Here is a 27,151-nt window from a genome sequence, read left to right on the forward strand (position 1 = left end):
TGGTTGTGATTCAGGTCGTGAAGAAAGACAGCTATTGCTTTCGAAACAAATTATATTCGTTTGTTGGCTTTAATATGGCTTAATCGTGTTTTGATCAAACAAAAAGGTAAATATTCTTGGGTTGACACCATGGGTGTTCATCAAAGCATTCAGTATGAACGAAGTGAAGTTTACTTTGATTGGGTTAAAAACAGCTACGTTCCCGCCCACTTCTTGACCTGATTTGTCACATGAGGCTCTTCTGGTTCTCTGATTGGTAGCTACCCTAGTTAGTTCCGCTGTTTTTCTACTGTACTGTTTTGAGGCGTTCGATAAAGACCTCTGGGTTGAACACACAAGACTGAAAACACAAATTTGGTTCATTTTAAGGTTTGTTTTTGGGACGTTCTTTCGGTTAGCTTGCTGCATAGTAAGATATGATCACAGACTTTGCCATATCTAAAATATTGATACGAGTGTACAATGTCATGCCTTACAAAGGTGAACTGTTGCTAGCGTTAGCTAGCTAGCTAGTTTGCTTGCAAAGTATTCTGAGTTATTTGTAATAGCTTGATAGCTCATTAGCCAGCCTGCTGGCTTGCTTACTGAAGTAATATGTTGTGGTACACCTTGTAATTTGCTGGTGGTGTCCTCTTTAATGCCACGTCAGATGTTACAGGAAGAACCTTACCTCGCTGTCAGTTTAAGAACCCTGCTAATGTAACATACAGTTAGCTTCCCAGCTAGTAAGTCAGCCAGTAAACTAGCTAGCTTAATAGCGTTATCCCAGGAAGGTTAACGTCACTGTCTTGCATGGATAGTAAGCTGTAAGACTACTCACGTCCCCCAAACATATCAAACCTAAACATATCTTCTTTGGCTCATTGCATGGAACACAGGCGTTTGGTGTAAACTACCTATCATATATAATATTCTACCTTACACGAAGGAGGCCACATCAAACTCGTTTAAGGTCTTAAATAAATTAACTTATAGAGACCATCTTCGAGATTGTATGATGGGCAAGCAACAAACACATAATGTAATTTCCCAAATATTGTAGTTATAGTCTTCGACATCGATTTAGAAAGGGAGCTATATGAATTCTGACATTGTGAGATGTTTCTAACATGCTACTCAGTATAGTTCAGAATCATCATGTCAATTTGCTCCTGGTACAGGTGAAAAACTTGTCAACAGGATGGCAAGTGACTCCCCTCGCAGACCAAGCCGCTGTGCTGGAGGGGTTGTGGTTCGAGCCCAGGCTGCTACGTAAGTAATTTCTGAAGATCATGATCAGAGAATATATAGATATAACCAGATATAACTGTGTTTTCATGTAATAACAGGCATGCTATTTTGATAATTGTTATAACAGCAGGCTCACTGAGAAGAAGAAAACATTTCATGAAGAATTTGTAGGTTCCCATTGGTCAATAGTCATAAGTTAACTGGCCAGCTCCCTAATACTGTTCAGTTAGCTGGTATCAGAAGGATAAAAAGAATACCAATAAAAAAAACCACCTCAAACTAAAGTTTTCTTATTATTCATTAAATACCATGGTTTTCAATTGACACACTGGATCATTTTCCTGGCTGAGCTGATGAAGAGCTTTTACATTTACATTTAGTCATTTAGCAGACGCTTTTATCTAAAGCAAGGGAGAGAACAATCAAGCTACGAGCAATAGAGACCTAGTGTAACAAAGCTTTTGTTCATAAGTTGTGCTTCAGTCATTAAGCAGTACCTACTGCTTGTTGAACAGCACTGTATGGAGAGTGCTCCTAAGGCTGTTTGATGTAACCAAAGAACATACATGAATCTACATGTATATATTCATAATATGGTTATCTGGTAGGATGTGGTTTGAATGGGAAAAACGGCCAGAGCTTTTTGCTTAGACTCACTGATTCACAGCTTATAAATAAAAAAGCAATCCAAATCTAACCTACACACTATACCTATGTGGAAGAGTGTACATTTACATGAGCTGTGCATCAGTTTGGACCCAACCTAGGGGGTCACCAGCCTGAGGCTTGCATGCTGGCTCCCACCAGCTGAAGCACTGGAGCTTGATCAAGTTTTAGTCTTCATTTTGTTTGGTGGTGATGTAGCCTATTGTGGTGCAAATTTTGGCATGACTGAAACCTTTCTGTTAATCGGTCACATGCTCCATTCACGTGACCTAACCTATGCTAAAAAAAATCACATAGCCCAGATCTACATCTATCTATCTAGTATAATGTAACTCATTGCTTGCTGTCTCCTTGTCAGTGTAGAAATTCCCCCAGTTTTACCATTGTTGCTCTATGGAGTATAGCACCTATTTTGCTGTATGAACTAAAGAACTCCCAAAATGGCAGACTTGACAACCATCAGGCAACAAGTCTTTAGAAATAATGACTGGCTGGTAAGGGTTTAACTGGAGCCAACAACCTAACCACTATTGACATAAACTATAGCCGCTGATACATTTATATATTCACTCCCACAGAACCCAGACCTTCCATTGTTTTAGTACAAAATTGTGTCAACTGAAACAGCACCAGTGTTACCTCAAACCTTGTGTCTGAGTAAAAGATGCATTAATGTTGCATGAGAGTGGTGTGTTACTGAGTGTCATTGTGCAATTTCAGTGAGCAGTCATACATGGAGAGTGTGGTCACATTCCTCCAAGATGTCGTCCCTCAGGTGAGTGTCATGTTGATCATGGGGAGTTTAACAGTGTAAGTGGCAGGCTGAGGCTTGAAATGGAATAGTATGAGCTGTACTAAAGATATGTACAGTATATTGTATACTTATGCACCCAGAATATTAGATAAGTAGATATTGTTTTGCTGTGTATGTGTGTGTGTGTGTGATTAAGCCATATGTTTCTTGTGAGGACTACTAAGTTGTTCCATGAGTTGGAAAGTTGAAGATGGATAGATAGCTCTATATATATATATATATATATATATATAATTCATTTGGTCATTTTTTCTTTGCAACAGGTAATTTACTTGGCCCCAATGTCAGAAATAATATCTACTATTAAAATCAACCCTTGCTTTCCAGTGTTTCTCTCATCCTTGTCTTTTTTATTTCTTGAAGGCATATACAGGTACCCCAACAACTGATGAAAAAGAGAAGATTGTTTGGGTGCGGTTTGAAAAAGCAGATATCAATGGTAAGTCTTCATTCACTGTATTGCTGTCGTGTCGAAATCGATGCAGATAACCACATGGCATAGTATATTACACAAGAGTATATTACACAAGAGTAAAAGAAAATTAAATCTTCTCAAACTTTGTTCTGGTGCATTTCTTGTTCAAAAGGACAATTCTGTATGTTTTCTAAAAAGCCTCAGGTTCCAATACCATGACCTCTTTAATGTCGGTGTAGATGCTGATTGCTGTTTCTTGAAGAGGGAGGCTGGTATACTAATGTAAAAACTGGTCTACAGCCACATATGATTAGGATAGATCCGCTTCTCCATGAGCCAATAGCAGTGATTGGATGAATAGGGTAAATGCAGTAATTGAATAAGGCATTGAACAGTAGCTCGTATAGGCTCTGGTTATAGCTATAGTGCAAACTGACATTGGGAGCAGAAGCCGCATTATAGCCTAGTATTCCATCATGCCACTGATGGACATAGAAAAGCTGGTTGTGTTCTAAAGCTGTTGACAGGCATTGTGAGTTAGCGAACAACCTCACTTTTATCGAACACAAGCTGTGATGTTTGCTGTCTGCCTTCATTCATTCATTTGTTGTTATGTTTGTTCGGCTTTGTCATCTTACCAAACCTTTTCTAGCTGTTTAGAGTTAGAGAGCTATTTAATCTTGATGGGGTTGAACTCAATAGTTAATGGTTGGAAATGGTTAGTTTGGTACTTCATTAGACTTTAAAATGTTTTATTTAACATCATATTGGTGTTGTTCATCTATAAAATAGGAAATGTAGAGAATGTTTTCTTAGAATGGTTTTCTTGTTAACCAGACTGTAGTTTGATCTATGACTGACTGGAAGGCATGAGCCCCCTCTAGTGACTGGCTGTAGTACTATTTTGTAGTACTCCTTGCCCAGTCATCTATTAAAGGTGTAACTATACCCCCAGCTCTGAGCCTATTTCCCACTGCATCATTTTGAAAAATGCTGAAAAGTAGGCGGGGGGGGGGGGGGGGGCATTGGCTTTGGATGATTTAAAACATTTTTTTAAATAAAAATGATAATTCTGTCCATATTGCCACCAGCTTTGATGTGTTTCATCGCAGTACAGTCATATCATTTAGGTTAAAGCTCAGAGTGTACACCACCTCTTTAAAGCAGCAGTAAGGAGTTTTGGTCAAAAACTAGCAATCAAAAGGCAATGCAGAAACCTTACAAACACCAACAACAGCACAGCGTGCTGACTTTGCGATATAGTTGGTGAGGTCTTGCTGTGAAACCTTTTATTTTTTTTTATTATTATTATTTTTTTAGATTTTCGCAGGGAGGTCTGATCCGAACATGTATGCATAGTGTATAGCCTAGGTGGCTAGTTGGAATGAAAGGTGTGTTTAACTATCCTTCATATGACCATACACCTTAAATATTAGTTTGAAGATGATGGCAGTAGTCCTACTAGTTGCCTATAAAAATATGCTTCATAAAGTGGCAAATGGTTGTGTATTTTTATATCAGCATCTTGGCTTTACGGTACACACGCATACCTGTACAGCTGTATCATTTAGCCTTCTGTGGTAGATGACAAGGCACTTTTCAAGTACGTTGGAGCTTTGATCACAGACAAGAGCACTTCCCCATTATTTAGCAGTCATTAAAGCTTTTACCTCGATTTTTGAAAAAGCAGTTTTACCCCCCCCCCCCCCCCCCTTCCTGTATCCAGATCATACTTAACAACAGTAAGAGTGTGAACCAGGACTCTATTTCACCAAGGTATACAAGTCTTGAGCAGAGATACTTTGGCAGAGGCAACCTGTGATCTATTTGATGGTTTGTTTTTCATTGAAGACATACGTGATGGCTAGAGCATTCCACAGTGATATGAGTGTGCCTGTGCCAGATTGGAACTGTGATCTGACAACAGCTGGGCTGTTTAGGGATGCAATGTTCTAATGTCGTTTACTCCTCAAGTGGTCAAGCGCCACTTCAGTTTGGATTATGGTGCTTATCTGAGCCCTACCTTCTTATTCGTGTTTGGGAATATTGCATTGACACGGATCTAAGACCTGCTGTGGTACACTTAAGGACCAGTGCCCACTGGCAGTGATGTTAACCGGGCTGTCATGGAATGCACCTAACGTTCTGAAACACCCATTAACAGTGATCCGGTCACAACTGTGAAAGCAAGACTTTATTAATAGGTTAAAGCATAATAATGACCGAAACAGCGCTTCAGTGCAGTTTAAATTTACAGTGGCTACATAGATAGATAACTATGCCATTAGTGCCATAAAAGTTGGCTCAAAATGTTAAACTGTAAAAAATGTGTGGATTTTAGTGAAAACCAAGTAATTTCTATGAAAATGTCTATACACTCGAGAAACACAAATAAAATGCAAATACAGCATTAGGGGATATGGATATTCTCTGCATGAAAAAGGTGGTGATTAAGGTACCTACAGAGACTTATCATAGACTTGTCATATGCTGTTGTCATATCTGTTAGTCATCCCAAGAAATTCCTCAAGCATTTCTTTATACTAGTGATGCCTATTTTACCAGTATATGCTACATGGTTGTATTGTGATGATCCAGTTTATGGTAATGTTTGAATGAAAGTGGACTGAAGTCCTGGTCTGATGTTTGTGGTGTCCGTGCAGATGTGGCCCGCTCCCCAGAGTTTCTGGAGATGCAGGGCAGTGGCAACGACCCTCCACTGTGTCTGATGATTGGCTACTCCGATGGAATGCAGATCTGGAGCATATCTGTGAGTATACAATCTTTCTTTATCAAATATTCACTTATTTAGATTTCCCTCAAAGAATAAAAAGACTGTATTGTAAGTCTGAATGTGTTTAACACTACAAACAAACAAAAACAAGGATCCTCTCGAGCCTTACCTCACTCAAAAAGGGAGAAATCAATATGGCTTGAGGACTGCTCCCTGTCTCGCTAAGAAATGTTGAAATGTTTGCACTTTAGGATGAACAAATGTATGTCATGGGAAGTCTGACATAATTTGCTTAACAGTCCATAACAGTACTAACAGCTTTTTTTATATGACAAATAAGATTGCAAGCAGGGGTGATTAACTGCTATGAGCTAATTGGTCAAATACATTTCTGTTTAATATGTGTCTGTAATTTGTGTCGACACCAATATTGACCTCTTACAGTCATGTGATAAGAATGGATGGGAATATCTGAGAGAGATCTGTGTGCATCTTGAAGACTTGTTTTGTTTTCATGTGTGTCACGTACCCTGTTATCACAGTCCTTTTCCCCATGACATGCATGACTGACGCATGGGTCAACAGAATGGCATCATGATTAGTGATTATGCAGAAGTAACCAAGAGAATCAACAAAGGATAAAGATAATATATGATACATTTGGTTTAGAACAGAAGCTTTGATACTGAAATGGGTGTAGTTCTAGCCAATGTCCACTTGGTGTCACTACAGACAAAGGTTTGTCTTTGTTCATGGTTGGGCAATGTGGCCCAAGCCTGGTTGTGAAGTAATGTCAGGGAACTCTCTGTCCCATGTTCTGTGCTGATGGTAGTGTAATTAGCCAGTTAAATTGAAAGAGGAAAATATTACCCACACGGTAATGAAATTTAAGACGCAGTAGCTTTGTCTTAATATATGTTTTCAAACTGCTAGGAAAATATGGAGCCCACACATGTGGAATTATTTCTTATTGGTGATGTACATGAGAGGAAAAATAAAAGTCAGTGTTTAATTGGTCAGTGGTTGCCTTGACATCAGTCTGACATATTCTTGTCTGTGTAAGCCTAGAAAGGGAGTCTGTTTTGTACAGGGCAGGGAAAGTGTTGAAAGCACCTCAGTATCAGGCCATGAGTGACTGTGAAGTGTGTGTGACAGTTGCTAAGCCGACACCCTCCATAATGGCGTTGAGTAGAGGAAGGAAGGAATGGGGGGTGTGTGTGTGTGTGTGTGTGTGTGTGTGTGTGTGTGTGTGCATGCATGTTTGTTAGATCTCACTTAAAGGAACGTGCTCCGAATGTGTGCATTAACTCACACTTACAGGAATGTGAGTGTGTGTGTGTGTGTGTGTATGTATGTGTGTTATCTCCTCAGTGGTGTGTGTGTGTGTGTGTGTGTTAGTTCTTTAAGCTAGTTTGTGGTATCTCCTCACTGACGGGGTCAAGACTTAAGAGGTGCCTTAGACTGGCTGCAAATAACAGTCTGATTAGACAGGGCTAATTGGTTCTGCATTGTCAAGAAGATGTGTCTTGTGTGCGCGTGGTTGTGTGTGTGCGTGCGTGTGTGTGTGTTTGTGTAGTTGGTTTGACATTTTATTGGAAATTGTTAGTATTTTTTGTCATTGAGACAGAATATGGCCAGGCAAATTGGAAATGGCATTCGGACCAGGTGATATCCATGTGAACAAGATGGAGAAAAATAAATCCTAAATGAGTTTTGAATACTCTCTTAGCCTCTGGAAAGGCTTTGGCGTCCTCTGAGAAAGACTGAATATTTCTGGAATGAGTTATGCTCGTTTTTATCGTCACAGCAGGTTTTCACATTTCAGAAACCTGTCTCTAAATCCGGAACCTGTATTATTCAAACTGTATTGAATTTATAATTATCCAGCCAAAAGAACAATTATTTCTCCCCTGTGTGTGTCGTATTCAATCGTATTCAATTCTTTATTTCGCCATGTATACAGATACTAGGAATTTTTTTGGTATTCTCCATGCAGGCTATAGTATCACCAAACTATCTCCTGCACGAGATCTCCACGGCCGCTACACAAGCGCCATCGGTGTCTGTGTGCATCTGTGCGAATGTCTGTTTGTGTGCTTAAATTAAGTCTACTACTCGGACAGCCCTTGCTATCCAAGAATCAAAACAATGACCGTTTGTTTTCCTTTGGCCTCCCGCTTTTGTGTTCTTTTTTTTTTTTTTTCATGTGTGTTGTGCATTTGTTGTGCAGTCTGAACAGGGAGATTAGAGCTAGACTGTTAGAGCTGAGTATTTGACACTGGATTGACATGAATTGAATGAAATGCAGAAATAACACACACACACACACACACACACACACACACACACACACACAAATGCATGTGGGTGCTCTCTCTTTTTCTCTCATTCACACACTCACACACACATCCACCCAAACACAACCACAGACAAACAAGAGTAGGGCCAATGATTTTCCGTTTAAAAAAAATGCATTTTCCGTTTCACATTTGGTGAATTCCGTTTTTTTTTCAGTTTCAGCTCATTTTGTTCACCCTGAGGTAGATTGATGGCTTAAAATGAGTGAATAATATGTGCCCTTCTTAGATTGTTGTTTGCCAGCCATCAACAGAACAGAAGACTAAACATTTTTTGTTTTAAATGCGATTGGGAAGACGAGCGTGTGAATGTGACTGAATGTGACTTTAGCGGAGGTGTGTGGGTCAACGGTTGAAAAGGGGGCGTGGCCGGAGCGGAGTTCAGGGCAGACGTGACATTTTCTCAGTGGTTTTGTTCTTTAATTAATGTTTGTTCATCGTTGCAATCGTTGTTGTGTTTATTTGAAAGAAATATAGCCTTGCAGCCCAAAATACAGGGGAATTTGGGCGATTTGTATGAACAAAATGATGTTTCCGTTTCAAAGGTGCAATTCCGTTTCAAAGTGTTCATTCCGCGAATTCCGTCCGTTTTCCGTTATCGCGGAAAATCATTGGCCCTACAAGAGGAAGAAGCAATTTTGCATATTGCAGCGATAAACAGCTGCCTGATGGATGGATGGATGGTGCGCCGAGGCCGCGGACGGGGCGAGATGAGGGCTGGACGAGCGTCAGGGCTAATGCAGAATGACAGTGGCATTAATGTAAACCTCACAATCCAGCCAAATTCCATTATTCCCAGCGTGCCATTTGTCAGCAGCCGCAGGGATTTAGCCACCCGGGACCCTGAGAGCGAGAGAGAGAGAGAGAGAGAGGTGGAGAGATAGACAGACAGACAGACAGATAGAGAGACAGAGAGAGAGAGAGAGAGAGAGGCGCTGCCCGTGTGAGTGGAGAGGATGCTCCTCTAAACCTACTGTGTTCTACATCTCACCGTTAATCTCCCCTGCTGCTCGACCCCCTCCTCCCCTCCACCCCCCCCGTCCCCCGTCCCCCGTCCCCCGTCCCCCGTCCCCCGTCCCCCGTCCCCCGTCCCCGTCCCAGTCCTCTGCTGAAGTCTGTTGCGGGCGCTGTTAATAAAAACATTCGCTCTGATCTGCCGGGGCCACGCTCTGAAAAGGCTACTAATTGAGCAAAAGAGCGATCATCCTCAGGATGTGCTTATCTGCTTTGGACACGTGGATTATGGCCAGTAATGTGATAATGCATGTTCTCTGTAATTTAACACACAGGATGACAAAGCCTCCGACTCTTAAAACAATAGCTGTGGGGGAGCGGGGGGGGGGGGGGGGGGGGGGGGGGGGGGGGGGTGTTGAACCTGAAGAGACAGTTGCTGCATCAGGCTGGCTGAGCGATTGAAAGCTCTGTTGCCGTGCGTGAGACCTGCCCCGCCCACACACACGCACACACAGAAGCGGTGGCCACGTCTACATCCATGCAAACAGTCATCAGCGAAATGAAAATATTGTAATCGCATCTAAATGAAACTGCCAACTGTCTTGTCAGGTAGAATCTAAGCAGATTAGCCCTGTTGGGTCAGAGAGAGAGAGAGTGTTATATAGAGAGAGTGTTATATAGAGAGAGTGTTATATAGAGAGAGTGTTATATAGAGAGAGTGATATATAGAGAGAGTGTTATATAGAGAGAGTGAGAAATAGAGTGAGTGATAGAAAGAGAGAGTGATGGAGAGAGAGCAGCAGGAGTTGGTTTCATTGTAGTGGGATATGGAAAGACAGAGTTATTGAGCTTTGGTGTGTTTCCAGGACATGCACGCCTCGCTTTGTAGCCTGTATTCTTTTTACAGTTTGGCTTTCACTTCCTCTCATCTCCCTCGACTTTGCCATGCGAAGCCCATTCTGCCCGGCTGCTGGAGATTATTTTTCTTGCAGCGTGAAACAAATTGCCCTTTGTTCTCACCCCACATTGTCTCTTGTCTTTTTTTGTGACCGCGTCCGTCTCTCTGTGCTTACTTTCTCTCCCCCCCACCCCCACCCCCACCCCACCCCACCTCCCTGCTTCTCTTTTAGCCTCCCGCTGCACGAAGTTTATCAGCGGCATTGATAATTCCATCATTGCATTACGAGGCCTCTCTAGCCCCAAGAGCCGGTGTAATTGGGAGTATGTCTGTATTGATTATAAGGAGCGTCTTAATAAGGTCCCTCTAAATGGGTGACCCCTTGGAGCATGAGGCTTATTAGCCAAACCAGTCTGAGCTCCCACGCCACAGCGCTTAACTGTTTCTTGGCTGTGAGGAGGACGTGTCCCAGTCTTTATTTTAGAGGAGACACTAAATGATACATCCCCTCTCTCTCACGCTCACGCGCACGCACACATGCACACACACACACACACACACACACACACACACACACACACACACACACACACACACACACACACACACACACACACTGTATAGTGTATTTTTTCAAGTAGTCATTTATAACGCATTATATACAGCAGGATCAGTAGTGCAATCACAGTGTTTTTCTGTCCTACCATGTTTGATATAAGCATTCACAAGTATACATACATGTTTATTATTACAAACAGAAATGTTGGAACCCAAATGTTTAGCTCAAAGTTATTAAGTTACACCTTATAATATCTGTAACATGACACTGGTTTCATCAGACATGCGTCATTATGCATTATATTATTTGTGTAAATCCCTGTTAAGACTTTAATTATGGTCATTTAGTAGCAATGGGAGTATGTCAATCATTGTAATATGTCATAATGTATACACATTAGAAACTATTATGAATACACTTAAACTATATGTACTTGCTTTTAGTGAATTGTTTCCCAGATGGTTTTGCATGTAAGTGGTGGTGTTGAAAGCCACCATTTTTTTTTTTCACCCTGTCCCTAAACACAGGCTCACAGATAACTCTCAGACACCGCTTTCCCGTGTGTGGCCCCAAAGTCAGTTAACCATCACACACACACACACACACACACACACACATACACACACACACACACACACACACTGTCGTGTTTGGCTTTGCGATCCCTGAGCAAGTCTTTCAGCGGAACCGCTTCTCCACCGCTACAGCCTAAACAATGTTTTCTTTGATATTTCTCTCCCCCTCTGTAAACAAACCTGCTTTCATGTTTTTGAGTGCTATGGAGGCCCTCCGTCTCCGTCTCTCGCCCCTCATTGTTGTTTTACATGTGGCCCTCTAGACAGGGGCAAATGGACTGCCGAGTGGTTTTCAGAGGGGAAGATTTCTGGAAGTACACAGTGACTGCTCCACAGTGGGTCTTAATGCTGGGCGCACTGTCACTGATTGCCCACAGCACCCTAAGTGCTCTCTTCCCATCATGCACCTCTGTCATATGATACCCCTGAGCTATGATTTCTTGGTACCTGTCACCCGCTCTCCTTCCTGCCACACACACACACACACACACACACACACACACACACACACACACACACACACACACACACACACACACACACACACACACACACACACACACACAGACACACACTTCTCTCTTCACACTGTACATACTTTGTACAGAAAATGCCATATATTTATATATAAACTGATTTGGAACCTTTATCCCTTGTCAACTATGCAGTCTGCACTTACACACTGCACTTGTACATTACATTGAGAAGTTCTGAGGTGGTTGCCTGACCTTTAATCAGCCGTTGTTGTTTGTTTGTGTGTGTGTGTGTGTGTGTGTGTGTGTGTGTGTGTGTGTGTGTGTGTGTGTGTATATGTGTCCACAGCTGAGTGGAGAGGCACAAGAGCTGTTCTCCGTGCGCCACGGTCCAGTGCGGGCCGCCCGGCTTCTGCCTGCTCCCCATATCAGTAAGTATCTGCCCAGCGCTGCCAACCCCACCACAGCACCCCACCGCCATTCTAAACAGCAGACCCACAGGCCTCCATTAACTGCTGCTCTCTTTAAAGCCCCTTTTAATCAGAGACATGGGCTGTGTGGTTGGGGACCTGTCTGACATGAACCTGGATGTAAAGCATGAGAGCTAGTGCACTTGTGCTGGTGTAATGCATTTACATGGTCCCTGCTTGCTGCTTTAAAACATTTAATGTCTCTTCCTGAGTCTTGCTGAAAGGTATGTGTCCTTTTATTGTGGGAATGGTGTGTTGATTCCTTTGTAATGCATTCACAACAAATGTTTGCCATTGAAAAGTGCTGATTAGATTTAATCATTTTTGCTCCATTTGACCTTGGTCTGTTATTTTGTATTTATTGTGAAATTATTACTCACTTATTATTACTTATTTAAGTTAAGTTAAGTTCAGTAGAAAGGTCACAGAAATCTCACTCTGGCTATAGTGCTGGGGCCTTTAATCCACAATATGACACAATTGATGTAGTTCTGGCTAGTAGCTTCATCTAATATATAAATGTTCAAATGAAAGACTGCCTCATGTTCCGTAATGGCATGGAGTCAATGCCAGAGCCCCGCTGCTTCCCATCCTAATATTAAAATCAGTGCTTTAAGATTAGTGTTGGCCTCCTGTCAGCTGGCTACCTCACAGACACGACGAGCCCCTCTGCCAAAGCTCTGCTGAAGCCAGACATGGAGACGTTCCTTCCTCTCCTCTCTCCTCTCTAGTTCTCTCTCTTTCTCTATCTTTTTTGTTTCTCTCTCTCCTCTTTCCTCTCCGGGTGTCATTCACGCTCTGTCTCACTTTTCTCTCTCTTTCTTTCTCTTTCCCTGGCCTGCATCTGTCCTCTTCTCCTTCCCTTCCACTTTCTCTCCTTTCCCCTTGTCTTCATCTCTTCCCCCTCTCCTTTCTCTTTTCCTCTCTTCCCTGCCTTGCTCATGCGTCTGCGTGTGACCTCGTAATTATATCTCACACAGAAGCAGCAGCTCCACCTCTGAGTCATTAGGGTCTTATTTATTTGTCTGTTGTGGCATCTCTGTAATCCTCTTAACAGCCCTATGGATTTAACAGGTTTGATATGTGACCTGCTATTGTGAAAGTTATCATTTTAGAGGGCGTCCTCACGCTACAACGGTGAGATTGCAGTTTTTTGCAAAAACTGAGAAGTTTTGTTGCGTTTTGGCCTTGTGTCTGTCCACATGACAATGGCATTTCCAGGGCCTGAGAATGCGTATTTTTGAAAACAGGTTCCAGAGTGGAGGCTTTTGAAAATGCAGTTCTTGCGTCGCTGGTGGACAGGCGAAAACAGAGCTTTTTGACGACACAGCCCCAACTTTGTCCAATCACCTTTCATTCTCCATGAAGCTTCAGGCTAAGATCCGCCCTGTAAAGCCTCCACCACGTCCTCAGTGGCAATGAATAGAAAATCTATTTTTGATTGTCAGACGCATCATGGTTGTCAGCCAATTTGTTCTATTTCTATGAGTAGGACGTAATCTATTGGAAACATCAGCGGCCAAAGTCTTTTCTGGGTGTGTTTGATATAAAGTGATGCTAAATGCTAGCAACTTTAGAGTGGGTAAGTTCACTTCACTGGGGGAACTCTGTTCGCCCAAATGTTTTGCTGATGCTGAAAAATAAATGATTTATAGGATCTCTCTCGTCTCGTAGTGTTTTGATAATAATCTTGTTTAGTTATAGGCTGTAACTTGTAGCATAGGGTATGCTAGGAATGGGCTTTTTAAACGACCTAGCTAGCACTCGCTTTTGTGTTTCCGTGTGGACACTGATGAACTCTCAAAACGCTGTCGTGTGGATGCAGATCTTTTTGAAAACGTTGTTTTCAAAACACTCCGTTGTCTTTCAAAAATGCCCTCTCAAGAATTAGCATCACTTACTTAACGATACTCATAGAAAGATGATTGTGTGTAGCAATTCATTTCCCCCCCCCCCCATGTTTTTTTTTCTCACCCCTCACTGCTGCTGTGTGTTTCTGCGTTTTGGCAAACTTCAACAATGCACAATGATCACATTCACAGACCCCTGGATGCGGATAAAAGCAAGTGTCCTTAATAAGAAGCAGCAGATATCCCACATATGAGCGCAGTGATTCTCAGCACAGAATAAAACGGATTGTGTTGCTGGGGGGAAACTGATTGCGATCTGTAGGGGGGGCCCAAACAGTGTTGCTCTGTTAGCGGGCTGTTAAAAGGCTAATTGTTTCTTGTGGGGTGCCTGGGTGGGCGGATTTGGAAAGTCCTCAAAATAGGTGTTGATTTTAGCAAGGAAAGGTCCTTCCTCGAATGATGGGGGAAGTTCCGCTTTCCCAAAGGCAGAAAACGATTTTTCTATCAATGACATGTCCTTATTCCACAATTAATACTTGACCAGATGAATAGGACATGAAGGCGTATAACAGGCATTGACAACTAACTGACATCTGGACCAAACTTTTTTGTTTTGCCCCTTTCTTCTTCCTCTATCTAGATGAAATGTCAAAGGAGTTTGAAAGTCAGGATGGTAGGAAGTGGCATTTTGGTTTATTTCTCTTCCCAGGCCTCTGTAATTGTACGAGTTACACTAAAGCGACCCACAATCTGCGAGTAGGACATTTATAGGCACACAGGACATTTTGTTTAGACTAAACGCAAACACATTGTCCTCAGTCTCCCGCACACTAAATCAGACGCAGACATACAAATGATGATTTTAATATTTAGCCTAACAAAACACAAAGAGGAGTGGAAAAAAAAATAAAACACTTTTCCCGCATGCAAGCCCTGTCATTTTCAAAGCCGAACCGTCGCAGTCAACAAATCTCTCCCGTGCCACTTGAAAAGCGGCCGAAGTGGTTTGTTTCCCCTTCTTAATTGTGACGTCGAAATGGAAGGCAGCTGTCGGCCACCAAAAGCCATCATATTTTGTCTTCTAATTCAATACTGTGAGCAGTTACAGCAGCAACGGCTGATGACAGAGCAGGGGAAAGCGAGCGAGGGGGGAAACGGGGCCCTTTAAAGCGTTGGAAGCAGAGGAGAGGAGAGCGGCACATTTGTGCTCACACGCCACGCCGCGGGATCTCCGCGTTCCTGAATCTGATTACTGTCATGGCATGGCTATCCCAAATTACAGCCTCGCTAAAGCCTAACATCTTGTTCAATCTGGACAAGATTGGACGCCCCCACACTCCCACCCCCCCAACCCTCCCTCCTCAACCCTCACTCTCACCCTTACCCCACCCACCGCCTCTTTTAAAATCAGTAAAATTAGGTAAATATGGGATCTGCAGGCCCTGACGCAACATGTTTTCTCCACCCAGAAATATGCCTACCGGCCATTTGCCATGCTGTAATCCCCACCAAACCCCCCGTCAAAATTGAACACAGTCAGACAAAGGCTCCTCCAAAGCTTTGAAGGACTTTTTTTTCTTTTTCTTTTTTGTTGCAGCCCTAGTCGGAGCAAAGATGGTTTGAGTTCAACACATTGCACTGAGTGGTGTTTCTGTTCTCTGTCTCTCCCCTAATGTTTTGCATGCTGGTATTTTAATTTCATTTGATCCCTCCATAAGTCTTCCTGCGAACCCAGAATTACTTTGTGGTCAGAGAAGATGAGTCTCTAAGTTGACAGGAAAGAAGTGGCTGCTTTATTTATTTGTTTATATTTTATGTCCTCTGACCCCCCCGCCCTCTTTCTCTCTCTCTCTCTCTCTCTCTCTCTCTCTCTCTCTTTCCGAAAGCCTAATTTGATTACAGAGCAGCTGTTGTAATGTAGTCAACATACTTCCTGTGGTGGTAGTGGCAGTTTTTTAATTTTTTTTCTGGATCGGTGCTGGAGTGGGTTGATGGGTGGGTGGGTGGGTGGCTGACTGGCTCTGGCTAACAGACAAGAGCCTTTGCGTGCTCATGCTGCTAATGAATGTTTCTCTTTGTGTTTTTTTGTTTTCCCCCCGGCCACTTGTCAATATGCCTCTCTGTCGTTTACCACCCCCTCTAACCCCCCCCCCCCACCTCTGTGCGTGCAGGTCCCCTGAAGACGGACAGCTTTGCTGAGAAGAGGCCTCTGCTGGGTGTATGCAAGAGCACGGGGTCCTCAGGGTGAGTGCGTTGGTGGAGAGTGGCGCTCGTGGCACTCGTGGCCTGAGCAGGGCCCTCTGTCCTGAGATGGAGTGAGCAATCACCCTCCCTCTTGTTTGCTGTTCATCTGTACTGTCCTGTCTGTGGCTAAGTGGGCCTTCATCTGTGTACAGTCATGTGTCCTTAGGTTTCACTTTTTCTCTTTTAACTTTCTCTATCCAAGTTATTTTCCATTTTATCCATTCCATTCATCCATCCATCTCTCCCTCTCTTTCTTTCTCTTGCTCTCTCTCTCTCTCTGTATCCTTTCTATCTCTTTATCCAGTCTGTCAGTGGTCACTCGCCACCTCTCTCACTCACACACACACACACACACACACACACACACACACACACACACACACACACACATAATCACACAGACACACACACACACACACACACATAATCACACAGACACACACACACACACACACACACACACACACAGAGACATGGTTGGCTCCAGCTGGAGGCCACAGCCTGCTGTGCTGGACGCCTCCTGATTGGGGATTGATAGCGCCTCTCGCCTCTCGCCTGTGTCATTTTCTCTGCGCGACAGTGGAGAGAGAGTGGAGACGAGAGGGAGTGCAGGGGATGGTGCCACTGTGCCGCTGAGCAGTTGTGCTGCCTTTTATTAAAAGCGTTTGGGTGGGGGAGTGGTGTGGAGTGAAAAGCCATTTTGACACGAAGCGTTTTCGTTCGGGTGTCATAAAAAAACGAAGTTCATAGCTCATATTCTCCGAAAGAGGGCTCCAGTGACATGATGGACTTGGAGAAGCCAGTGAGCTTGTGAAACCTGATAGCAGACATCTTAAAAGTTGTCCAACACGAGGTGAACTACATGTGCTAATGGAATGTTCCGTCGTTGTCCATTTTTACGACATTTTCCCCCGTTTTTTTTTTTCCTCTTTTTTTTTTTCTTTCTCTCTCTTAAGTGCAAAGGCAGCGCCTGCCTCAGGGCCTGTCCCATTCTGTGTGATATTCAGATGTTACGAGGTACAAATCTTAAGTACATTTGAAAACCTATAATTTAATACATGCATTAAGGGCCAATCAGATGGGCTGTGGGGTGGTGGTCTGGCCGGAGGCGGGGAGTCTGCAGGCTGAGCGGTCGGCCCCAGGTGACCACGCCGTGCCCTGCAGCGGCGGAACAGGGCTGAGGGAAGTGATGGGCTTGTCAGAAGTGTGGTGCAGAGAGGGGGAGAGGGGGAGAGGGGGAGAGGGGGAGAGAGGGAGAGAGCCATATGAGGGAAGAGAGAACATATGCCCATCAGCGCACTGCTTCTCCTCCTCTCCTCTCCTCTCCTCTCCTCTCCTTCCTTCCACTCCCACTGGTTGGCTTGCCACCTCTGCAGCACGCTCCTTTTCCACAGCGAGGCAACTTAACTCGATATTTCCTCCTCGGGAAATAAAATAAGGAAGTCTGTCTTCAGCAAGCTTTTGATGGAGACCACCGTCCCTGGACGCTTCCAAGGCTCCAGCGCTTTGCAGGCACTCGGAACATGCCGTGTCTGCCCCTCACGCACACACGCACACACACACACACACACACACACACACACACACACACACACACACACACACACACACACACACACACACACACAGCACAGACAAGCTAGAAGGGTTTGGCTTTGTACTCCAATTATATATTTTTTTCTTTTCTTTCTTTCTTTCTTTTTTTTGCGCTAATGCTGAAAACATGCCTCGTGTTGAAAACCATAACCCTAACCCCTGGCTGAATGGTGGGGCTGCACAGTTCCAGCAGAAGTGTTTGGTAAATAATGTAGCATTCAAACGAAAGAAAAGAAGAGGGGAAAAAATGTAGCCCTCTGTAAATATTCAGGTTCTTTTTTTTTCTCTCTCTCTCTCTACTCCTTCATTGGAATACTTCATAAATGTCCTGAAGTCCTCACACAATTTTTCAGTGTATAATCATTTTGAAATAACAGCTTTTGTCAACCACCAGAAAGGATGCCGTCCTGACACTTAAATGGAAAACAGATTGGACTTTTGGCCGATACTGCGGAGCTGGTTTAGAAGTTGGTTCAGTCAGCTTTAGGCTTAGATTACAAGATTTGCAAATTAAAGGAAAACCAGAGAGGGGAAAAAGCATGTGTGCCGGCCCTGCCTTTTCGCAGACTTCCAGCCAGGCGCACTCAACATAATTTTATCAATGGAAAGGATTATGTCTTAAGTCCAAACAACGTATGGATCTAGAGATTTTCCTGACAGTAAAGTTGCATATTCATCCTGCATGCCGTATGCCAACGCCAGTGGGGTTTGCAAATTAGTAAAGAATGCATGTGCCATTCGATCCTGGTGGGCCTCCGATCTGGAATGGATTTCCACCCTGGCGTTGTTTTTCTTTTTCTTATTTTTTTTGTTCTTCTTTTTTTTCTTCTTCTTTCATTTTAATTAGCGCTGCACGTGTTACAATTAGTGGATATACGTCTATGCTCCTGCAATGAGTGCCGATTGAATGGGCTGAATTGGAGCTTTTTAAGTATTTGTGGGCGTCACACAGAGAACATGCTCTCGGGCTAAAAGTTCAGTGTCAAAGAAGCCTGCTTTTGTTCTTTGGGAAGTGGAGAAATGAAGTCGTCGGTCCAGGCCCAATCCCCCCACCCCCCTCCTCTTCCAGCTTTCCAGTCCCAGATCTCCATGGAGAGGATGTGGGCATGGGTTTTTCACAAATACAGTCCTCTGTCATTGTGGAGCTTACTGCTGGATTTGTAAGCAGGGGTCTGGGGCACGTGGAGGTCCCGGCACAGGTCCACCCTCCCCACTTGGCCCAGAGTCTCCGTTGGACGGTCCCCATGGCCACCCAGCTTCTGGCCGGCTGTCAGAGGGCCGCTCTCCAGTCCTCTGGAGCTCTGTGCTGCTTGCCCCGCTGGGAGCAGTGCTTAGTCCCTCCAACGCCCCCACCTCCACCTCCCATAAAGCAGCAGCAGCAGCAGCAGTGAACAACACACACACCACATCGAACGCGAAACAAAGTGTCATCCCTGGGATTTACTCTGCTAAACAGTGTCCCTAATTTTCACTGTTTAAATCCAAAGCCATGTAAAGTCCCTCTGCCACGTAATGCTTGGATTTTAATTACATGATTGTTGTGAAAATAAATAAATAAATAAATAAAAGCGAGGAGAGGAGGGTGGAAATAAAATATCCACGGCTCGTCCCAGCAAATATTTTTAAAGAGACTTAGCAGAAAGCCTATTGTGATATTAAGCTGTGCTTTTCATTGCATTTCCATGACAGGTTTAAACATTAGATGTGAGGTATCCCTCCTAAAGTGTATTAAATGGGTGAAATCTCTGAGCGTTTGTATTAGTGGGGGCAGCAGATTAAGGGGATTGCAGAGCGATGCTCTAAGCCTCATGACACTGTTCTTTTCTCGCTATCACACCCAGATCAGCAGGGGCTCGCCCAGTCCATGGCTACCGTTGCACTAAGAGCCCCTGTGATACCACTCCGAAGGGGGGGGGGGGGGGGGGCTGGTGGTGTGTGTGTGTGTGTGTGTGTGTGTGTGTGTGTGTGTGTGTGTGTGTGTGTGTGTGTGTGTGTGTGGGGGGGGGGGGGGGGGGGGGGGGGGCTGTGCCTTTCCCTGCCCTCAGCACTCACCCAGAGGCATGTGTGGGGCATTATCTGCCGGGGCTGGCCGCAGGATTGCAGTGTTATCCTGCCGGCTGGCTGATAAACGCGCCTCTGTGGCCCGTGGGCCGCTCACCCCCACTGCCACACTGTCTGCGCCCATAGGGAGGGCGTGCACACGCACAGCTTGCAGGGTTTTGCTAGACACTGCAGAAATCACACTGGGAAAGATGAAGGCGCTTGAAAGTCGCACGGGTTCCTTTTCCCTGTGTCAATAATCCCTCATTAACACAACAAAATATGATTCATTTTTTTATTAAACTGTGATATATTTTTCCACACACATACTTTATAGAGGTGTATTGAATATTCAATCGACAAATGGTTGGACATGCCAATATAGTTGTTTGTAGGAGGCACAGAAAGGGAAAACAAGTTTTCAAATCTGGTTATAGACTCTGATTTATACTTTTGAGATGTTTTACAAAAGCTAGCAAGATGTAGGGATGTGTTATGCATATGAATGTATTATATAAGCTAGTATCAGAATATCATCCCTGTTGAAATCAATCACTTCACTGGTCATTGACTGCACATTCAGCAAATAGCTTAGCAATAGCAATTTATGCAGTAGCATTATATTTGAAATATATAAAACTAAAAATATAAAAACAAAAAAACGGGAAAATGGAAGCGTAATATCGACTCAGACACACCACCCCTTCTGTGAAAATAAAAATAGAATTTTTCGATATCTCTTTCCCTATCCCTTATTGTCACCTAGAAATACATAAAGACTGTTTATGTGACCGTTTAGTACAGCATCACAATCCACTGTCAATTTGATGAACTTGCTGACTTTCCTCTGCCTTGTCCTCTTTCGTGACTACGAATGCTAGATGCAATCACAGTTGACTTTATTTGGAAAAAGCCAGCCAGGTGCACCACTTAGATTTCCATCATCTGCTCCTCACCCAACCTAGAGGGCCATATAACTCAGCTCTCCAAGGACAGGGAAAGTCCGACCCCAAGCCTTTGAAGTTTGCCTTTTGAAGAGTGTTCATCTTAAAGCGCTTTTCCATGTACTGTCACTTCCACATTATCTGTGTGCTCAAAAGAGGTAAAAACAACCGTGGCTGAATGGGCAATGAGAACACAAGGGATATAGACCGCAATAGACCTGATGGCCTTTAATGAACCTGATTAAGAATTAGGTTAGGTTTGCATGATTAATTGAATTTGTGGGAATAGGTGAACTGAGTCTCAGTCCGTCATGCTTTTTCTGGGACTGGCCTTGGTGAATGTCTTGCATGTGGTGATTTTATATCTTATGCATACTGTCTTACTTTGCAGTGGTAATTTGTATTGTGTGTATAGCTTGCATTTAGAGAACGCCTTTTTAGATTCTCTCTCTCTTGCTTCAGCACCATTGATTTTGTTTTTGTGTAACACGGGTGAGGGTGTGTGTGTGTGTGTGTGTGTGTATAGACAAAATAGAGCAGGGTTGTGATAATTTTTTACATGTATGTATGTATGTATGTATGTATGTATGTATAATATGTAATTATATCAAAGTATGTCAGATGTCAAATTTTGAGTTTGTTTCAAAAGTCCTTTAAAATTAAGCCATTTTTAAAGATACCGCTAAATCAGTATGCATCACAGGGGCTGTGAGGTTGATGCTGAGCCTTGGCAAAGTGTTGCATTTACTTGGCGTTTAACTAGTTATATATCGTCACAACGGGAATAGGAAAAGATCACTCTAGCGCCAGATCACTGTTATGCATCACAAACTTTCTCATTAAGCTCAGACAGTTAGTTGGCAGGCGAAAAACCGCAGTATAATTCTGACAACAGAAAAACTCAAACTTGTATGTCTCAAACATACAAGTGGTTTGATAAATATTCATGCGGTGCGCTGCGTGCTAGCCCTCTGTCTGCGAGTGTGAAACTAAAGTCTGGGTATGAAGAGGCCTCAGTGGCGGGCAGAGGGACCCATCGCTTTCCCCACCGCACCCACCCAACCTGCCCATCGCTGTCACAGAGACTAATTAAACACCATAAACACCAGAAAGCCCATCAGAAGCAGGAGGACCCAAAGGAGGAGGCAGATCACGGGCCTCCCTCTCTCTCTCTCCGCTGCAATGTGTTTCCAATATGCCTGAGTGGGGTAATATACAGCCGAGCCCCGGCGAAAGGAGAGGAAATGTATTTCTGGCAGCGCTGCAGACATGGAGCTGTGGTTGAACTTTTTACCCTAATTACTTTCCCGCTAATGCCCGCGGCATGCCGGAATCAAAGGGCCCCCCCCAGGCCCCAAGCAGCCTCTGATGTGGCCAGCGTTTGTTGTGTGTTGAGGGTTGAGCTTTTCGAGAGGGAGAGCAAGGGAGAGAGAGAGACAGAGAAAAAGAAAAAGCTCGAAAAATTGTGACAGGATATTTTTTGAAAAAATGTCTCAGTTACCACCCACCTCACTTGTTGCCTGCAAAAATAGTGTAATTGTTTTCATCTGTGTGTTTTTTCTCCTTGGCTTAGAAATAACTGTTATAAATCAATATGACACAGGCTTGAGGGATTGATTCAGGTCCAAATAGCATTTTTTTTTATTTGTTTATTTTGTTTTTCCCTCTTAAACACCTTTTAAAGAGTGTTAGTCTTCTCTAATGTGTCTAAAATGAGCAAGTTTATTTCTACTAAGACCACAAAAAGAGTTTTTTCTTTTTTTCTGGGACGTAGTTAGCCAATTTATTCATTCTATGTACAATCCATGGATCCACAGCTATATGTTTAAAAGACAGAACATTTATCCAAGTAGGTTGTTGTGAAAGATAGTAGCGACCCATTCATATTTGGGGAATCTCACAGCTGGAGGCTGCTCTTTTTGAGCACACATTCAGGTTTCTCAGCCGGGTCTCCAGGAAAGACAGCTGGGATTTTGAGGAAAGGCAGTATTTGTTTTGCGTTTCCCGAGCATGTAATTGTCTGTTCATATTTGGGAAGCTCGTAAAGTAGTTGCAGTCAGAAAGTGATGACGTCTCCTTGTAAATGAATTTATTTGCCCTGGTTCTCGTTCATTTCCAGGCCTCCCATTCGCTATGCTCACCACATGAGATATGCCCCTGTTTTTCAGGCTCCTTTAACTCCGCTTAATAAAACGTATGGATTAAAACTCTGCTCTACAGTCCAATCGTATGGCTCCGAGCACACGTGATTGTGAGTTGGAATAACAGATGTCAACGAGTTTATAAAAATGCGCAAGTGATGAAATGGCAGCCGGCTGACATAATGGACATAATAACTATTGTAAACCCGAGTGTTGCTAAAATTAAGAGAAAGTCATCGCTGTAAAACGTCCCTAAGTGTTCTGTTGCGGAGAGAGTTTTCCAATCTGGTAGCACAGTTGAGTGATGGAAGTCCAGAACATGCCGGCTTTAATAGACCTACCATTCTCAAGGGTGATGGATTTTGCAGGTGTGCTCCTCGGCCAGTTAATAGCATTTGTACCCAGTAATTAGCGGAGTAATTGCTGCTGAGGAAATCCATGTTTGAAGCGTTGTGAAGCTCAAATGAGCCAAGACGAGGATGTTGACTCCAGCAGACGTGACCTTTCCTCAGTAGGTCAAAGCCATTCTGCCTCGCCCTCGCCCATTTTAAATATGTGTTTGCAAAGGAAATACACAGCGTTTCCCCTTTTGTCACGCCACGTGGGTTTGGGACCTTTTTTGGACATTTCTCTGCCTTCCACTGCCCTGAATCAATTCGAGGACATCTGACAAATTTGATTCCGAATTAATCCCGGCTGACGGATCGGCCAGGAGAATTGTAATTGACGCTGGGATGCGACGGGATCACAACAGTCATATTAGAGGGACAGAGAATGGTGCCCAGCGTCACCTTTACATGTGCAAGTCTGACATTTCGACATGATTCATAATGTTAATTGTAATTTAGCCTCACTTTCAACCCCAGCTGTCGGATTTTCAGAGTGGGGAAATTGTATTACAAATGTCAATGCTTGCCTCCATTAGAACTAGGCCATTTGTTAGTATAAAAAAAACGCAAACAATTGAAGTGAGTGGCACGATGATTCTCTTTTAGAGGCTATCAGTGCCCCATTAATCAATTTAGAAGCATATCTTTTGTATTATATTTGCTCTAAAACGCTTTAAATTTGATTGATTTGACCCTGACAATTCTGAAATCAATGGACGCTGACCATGAGACAAGTTGGAGAAGTTAAATCCCTCTATTAATCTCAGTGCTTTGGAGCTGAGGGGGGGAAGTGTTCTACTGAAAGTGTTTTTGCAGAGAGCAGCCAGGCCTTTCTGTGACATCTTGAAAGAGCAAATGTCTGCTGGACACTGTGGCGGACACACGTGTGCAGAGACACACAGGCACACGTGCACACACACACACACACACACACACACACACACAGACACTCTCTCTCTCTTTCTCTCTCTTTCTCTCTCTCTGTCTTTCACACACACACACAAACACACACACACACACACACACACACACACACAAACAGTCTTTGTCTCTGTGTTTTATGTCTGCTCTGCTGGCCAGGCTCAGATGGGCTGAGAGATCTGAGGATTCAGAGGCGCCAAGGTTGCTGCCTCTGGCTTGTGAAACCCTCTCACCCCTCTGTGTTTGTGTGTGTGTGTGTGTGTGTGTGAGAGAGAGGGAGAGAGAGAAGGAAAGGGAGTAAGATACAGGGAGGGTGAGGAAGGGAGAGATGCTATGATTGTGATGTTGAGCTGCGTTCGTGTCTGAGGCAAGACATCCGCGGCTTGTCGCAGCAGATTGTGGCGTTTACACGCACACCCATAATCCCTCCTAGGCTTCTGCTCCAAGCTCCACCGTCTGCCACCACCGTAGAGCTGTCCCTCAGCAGAGAGTGAGGCTGCAGGAGAAGGAGAGCTGACAGCCTGGTCAGCTCCAGACTCTCTCCTCCTAACCCTCCCACCCTGCTCCTCACTGAGGGAGGCTATCCAGGGACGCGCTGATGATTTTGCGTCTGGCAGAGGAAGGGTGTTTCAGGAGTTCGCAAGGCGAACAGTTGCAGGGTTAAGATGAGTGAAACAATAAGAGATGCGAAACGAGCCTGGGTCGGACAGAAACCTTGTTTGGCACATGGAGCCGCCATATTTCATGTACACAGCAAGTGTTGGAATTTGTGTCTTCCTGGTAGGAGCTGAGTGTCCTGACCACAACACTTTGGAGAAGTGCTTATAAAAAAAAGAGAAGTAGGGCACATTGTGTTTGGCTGTGCCTCAATACCACTGTTTTCATGGAGTCCCCCAGTGGAGGAATTATTACAAAATTAAGAACTCCCTGTTCCCCCATCATTGACATGCAGCGCTATCAAGTAGCATATGCAGAGAGCGTGTAGCAGCTTTTTTTCATTTAACGTCTAAGTGCTTCCATGTTCTCTGACAATTTGCGGCCGATTCGAGATGTCTCGGGCACTTTGTGATGGACTGATATGTGCATATTTTGAAAAACAGTCATTTTCTCGATGCTTTTTTCGTTTTTTTTTGCCCCCGCAGTATTTCTTCCAGTGTTTGTGTCTGTCAGCGTTATGAATGGAAGAACCAGATCTTTTCCATCATAAAAAACGCGAAAAGAACACTTTTAATGATTAGTAAGGCAGACATATATTATAACCTTATTGACGCTGGGAAGAGAGGGGGGTGGTAGCAGGCCGTGTGAAGACGTGATTTACTAGACCTCTGAACAGCTGAAGCTCTGCAGCGGTGGGAAGATTATGCCTTTGCAAAGACGCGAACATCGCTCTTAAACTGTAAAGTCTTGCCTTGGTGACAATACCCTCTCAATCATCAGGAGACAGACAGACAGACAGACCTAATTATTTTGCCGCCCCACCTATTGATTTCCTTCCTTGTAAACGGCATCCTTTACTCCACCCTGTGAAGATGTGCTGTGTTCCTCAGAGCATACGTTTAGGGTGTCCCATGCATCTTTAAAGCACGGGTTAATGGCTCTGGATTGTTGGGAAGAGTTCAAAGTAGTCGAGCTCTACACAAGGGTTATGAGCTGATGCACATGTGCTCAGAATCTCTCTTCACCTCCAATGCAGTGATGACGACTGAATGATTGGGGTGCATTCTTGTTGGTGTGTCAAGGGCTGAGCATCTGGGCTTGTCCTCTGGGTGAAACACTGAAACAATAAAACAGATCACGTTGACTGCCAGAGCTCAGGGCCCAGAGCCGGCTCTGGCCTACTAGAAGCCTTTTTGGCTCTTGCCTGATTTTAGGGATGCTGCCAGCCATCTCAGAGTGTTTCTCATTACTCTCTCTCTTTCTCTCTCTCTCTCTCTCTGTGTGTGTGTGTGTTTGTCTTCCAGGACAAGCCCACCATACTGTTGTGTGGACCTCTACTCTCTGAGGACAGGGGAAATGGTCAAATCCATTCAGTTCAAAACCCCTATTTACGATCTACATTGCAACAAAAGGTAAGGCTCGCCAGTACTCTGCTCCCTCTGTTTAATATCTCTCACACTGTGGCGTACACTCCACAGCCTACAGTTTTATTAGAGATGTTGAAACTTACTGGATTTCTTTTTTTCCGGGCAGGATTCTTGTGGTCAGTTTGCAAGAGAAGATTGCAGCTTTTGACAGCTGCACATTCACAAAAAAGTTCTTTGTCACAAGTAAGTGTGTGAAATGGATGCTCTTTGGATAATCGTGGAAGTTTGTTCATTTAGCCTATGAATTCGACTCAGTTAAGGAAAACATGTTGTTCAGGCATCAGAGACAAGGCTTAAGGTTTTAGTGGGTAAAGTAGATTTTGTTTTCAGGAGAAGATGAAATTGCCTCTAAACCTCCTGTAATGACATGATTTCGAAGGATCTCTGAAATTCTTTAAATGTTTTATCATGATTATTTTGTTTCAGGTTTTATAAATATGCTTCCTTTTTCATTAAATACCCCGAAAATTGTTTTTGACAAAGTCTGCATGCTCTACCTTGAATGGAAGCTAGTGCTCCAATCAGACTAATTGAAACAAGCCCATGGGTATGAGCACCACATGTATCGCCGCTGAATTCTTGCTCTACTGTATCAATACAATGCCAGACATAACCCAGACCCACATGTTTGTTTATTTATCATATTAGCTTTCTTGCACAGCAACTTGGCACTCTGCCCCACTAGAAGGTACCCACCCCCACCCCCCCGATGTTATGCTCTGTCTACCCAAACTACAATAATGTTGTGCTCCGTGTCAATCATCTTGATTTTCTTTGCTAAAGCTGGAGGAGGGATA

The 27,151-nt window shown here is 43.8% G+C and overlaps 1 protein-coding gene across 5 annotated transcripts in view; it reads left to right on the top strand.

The window, feature by feature from the left end:
* The first annotated feature begins 260 nt into the window (after window positions 1–260).
* bcas3 (BCAS3 microtubule associated cell migration factor) overlaps window positions 261–27,151 on the top strand; it is a 243,483-nt gene continuing 216,592 nt past the window's right edge. For all 5 annotated transcript variants that reach the window (XM_012824095.2, XM_031573597.1, XM_031573595.2 and 2 more), the window contains exons 1-9: window positions 261–369; window positions 1,161–1,251; window positions 2,617–2,671; window positions 3,074–3,149; window positions 5,789–5,895; window positions 12,025–12,106; window positions 16,167–16,239; window positions 26,232–26,339; window positions 26,461–26,537. In XM_012824095.2, coding sequence (XP_012679549.1) covers window positions 1,181–1,251; window positions 2,617–2,671; window positions 3,074–3,149; window positions 5,789–5,895; window positions 12,025–12,106; window positions 16,167–16,239; window positions 26,232–26,339; window positions 26,461–26,537 — 649 coding nt within the window. In that variant the 5' untranslated portion in view covers window positions 261–369; window positions 1,161–1,180. The remainder of the gene's footprint in view (window positions 370–1,160; window positions 1,252–2,616; window positions 2,672–3,073; window positions 3,150–5,788; window positions 5,896–12,024; window positions 12,107–16,166; window positions 16,240–26,231; window positions 26,340–26,460; window positions 26,538–27,151) is intronic.

This window comes from Clupea harengus, chromosome 9 (assembly GCF_900700415.2).
Source record: "Clupea harengus chromosome 9, Ch_v2.0.2, whole genome shotgun sequence".
Taxonomy (NCBI): Eukaryota; Metazoa; Chordata; class Actinopteri; order Clupeiformes; family Clupeidae; genus Clupea; species Clupea harengus.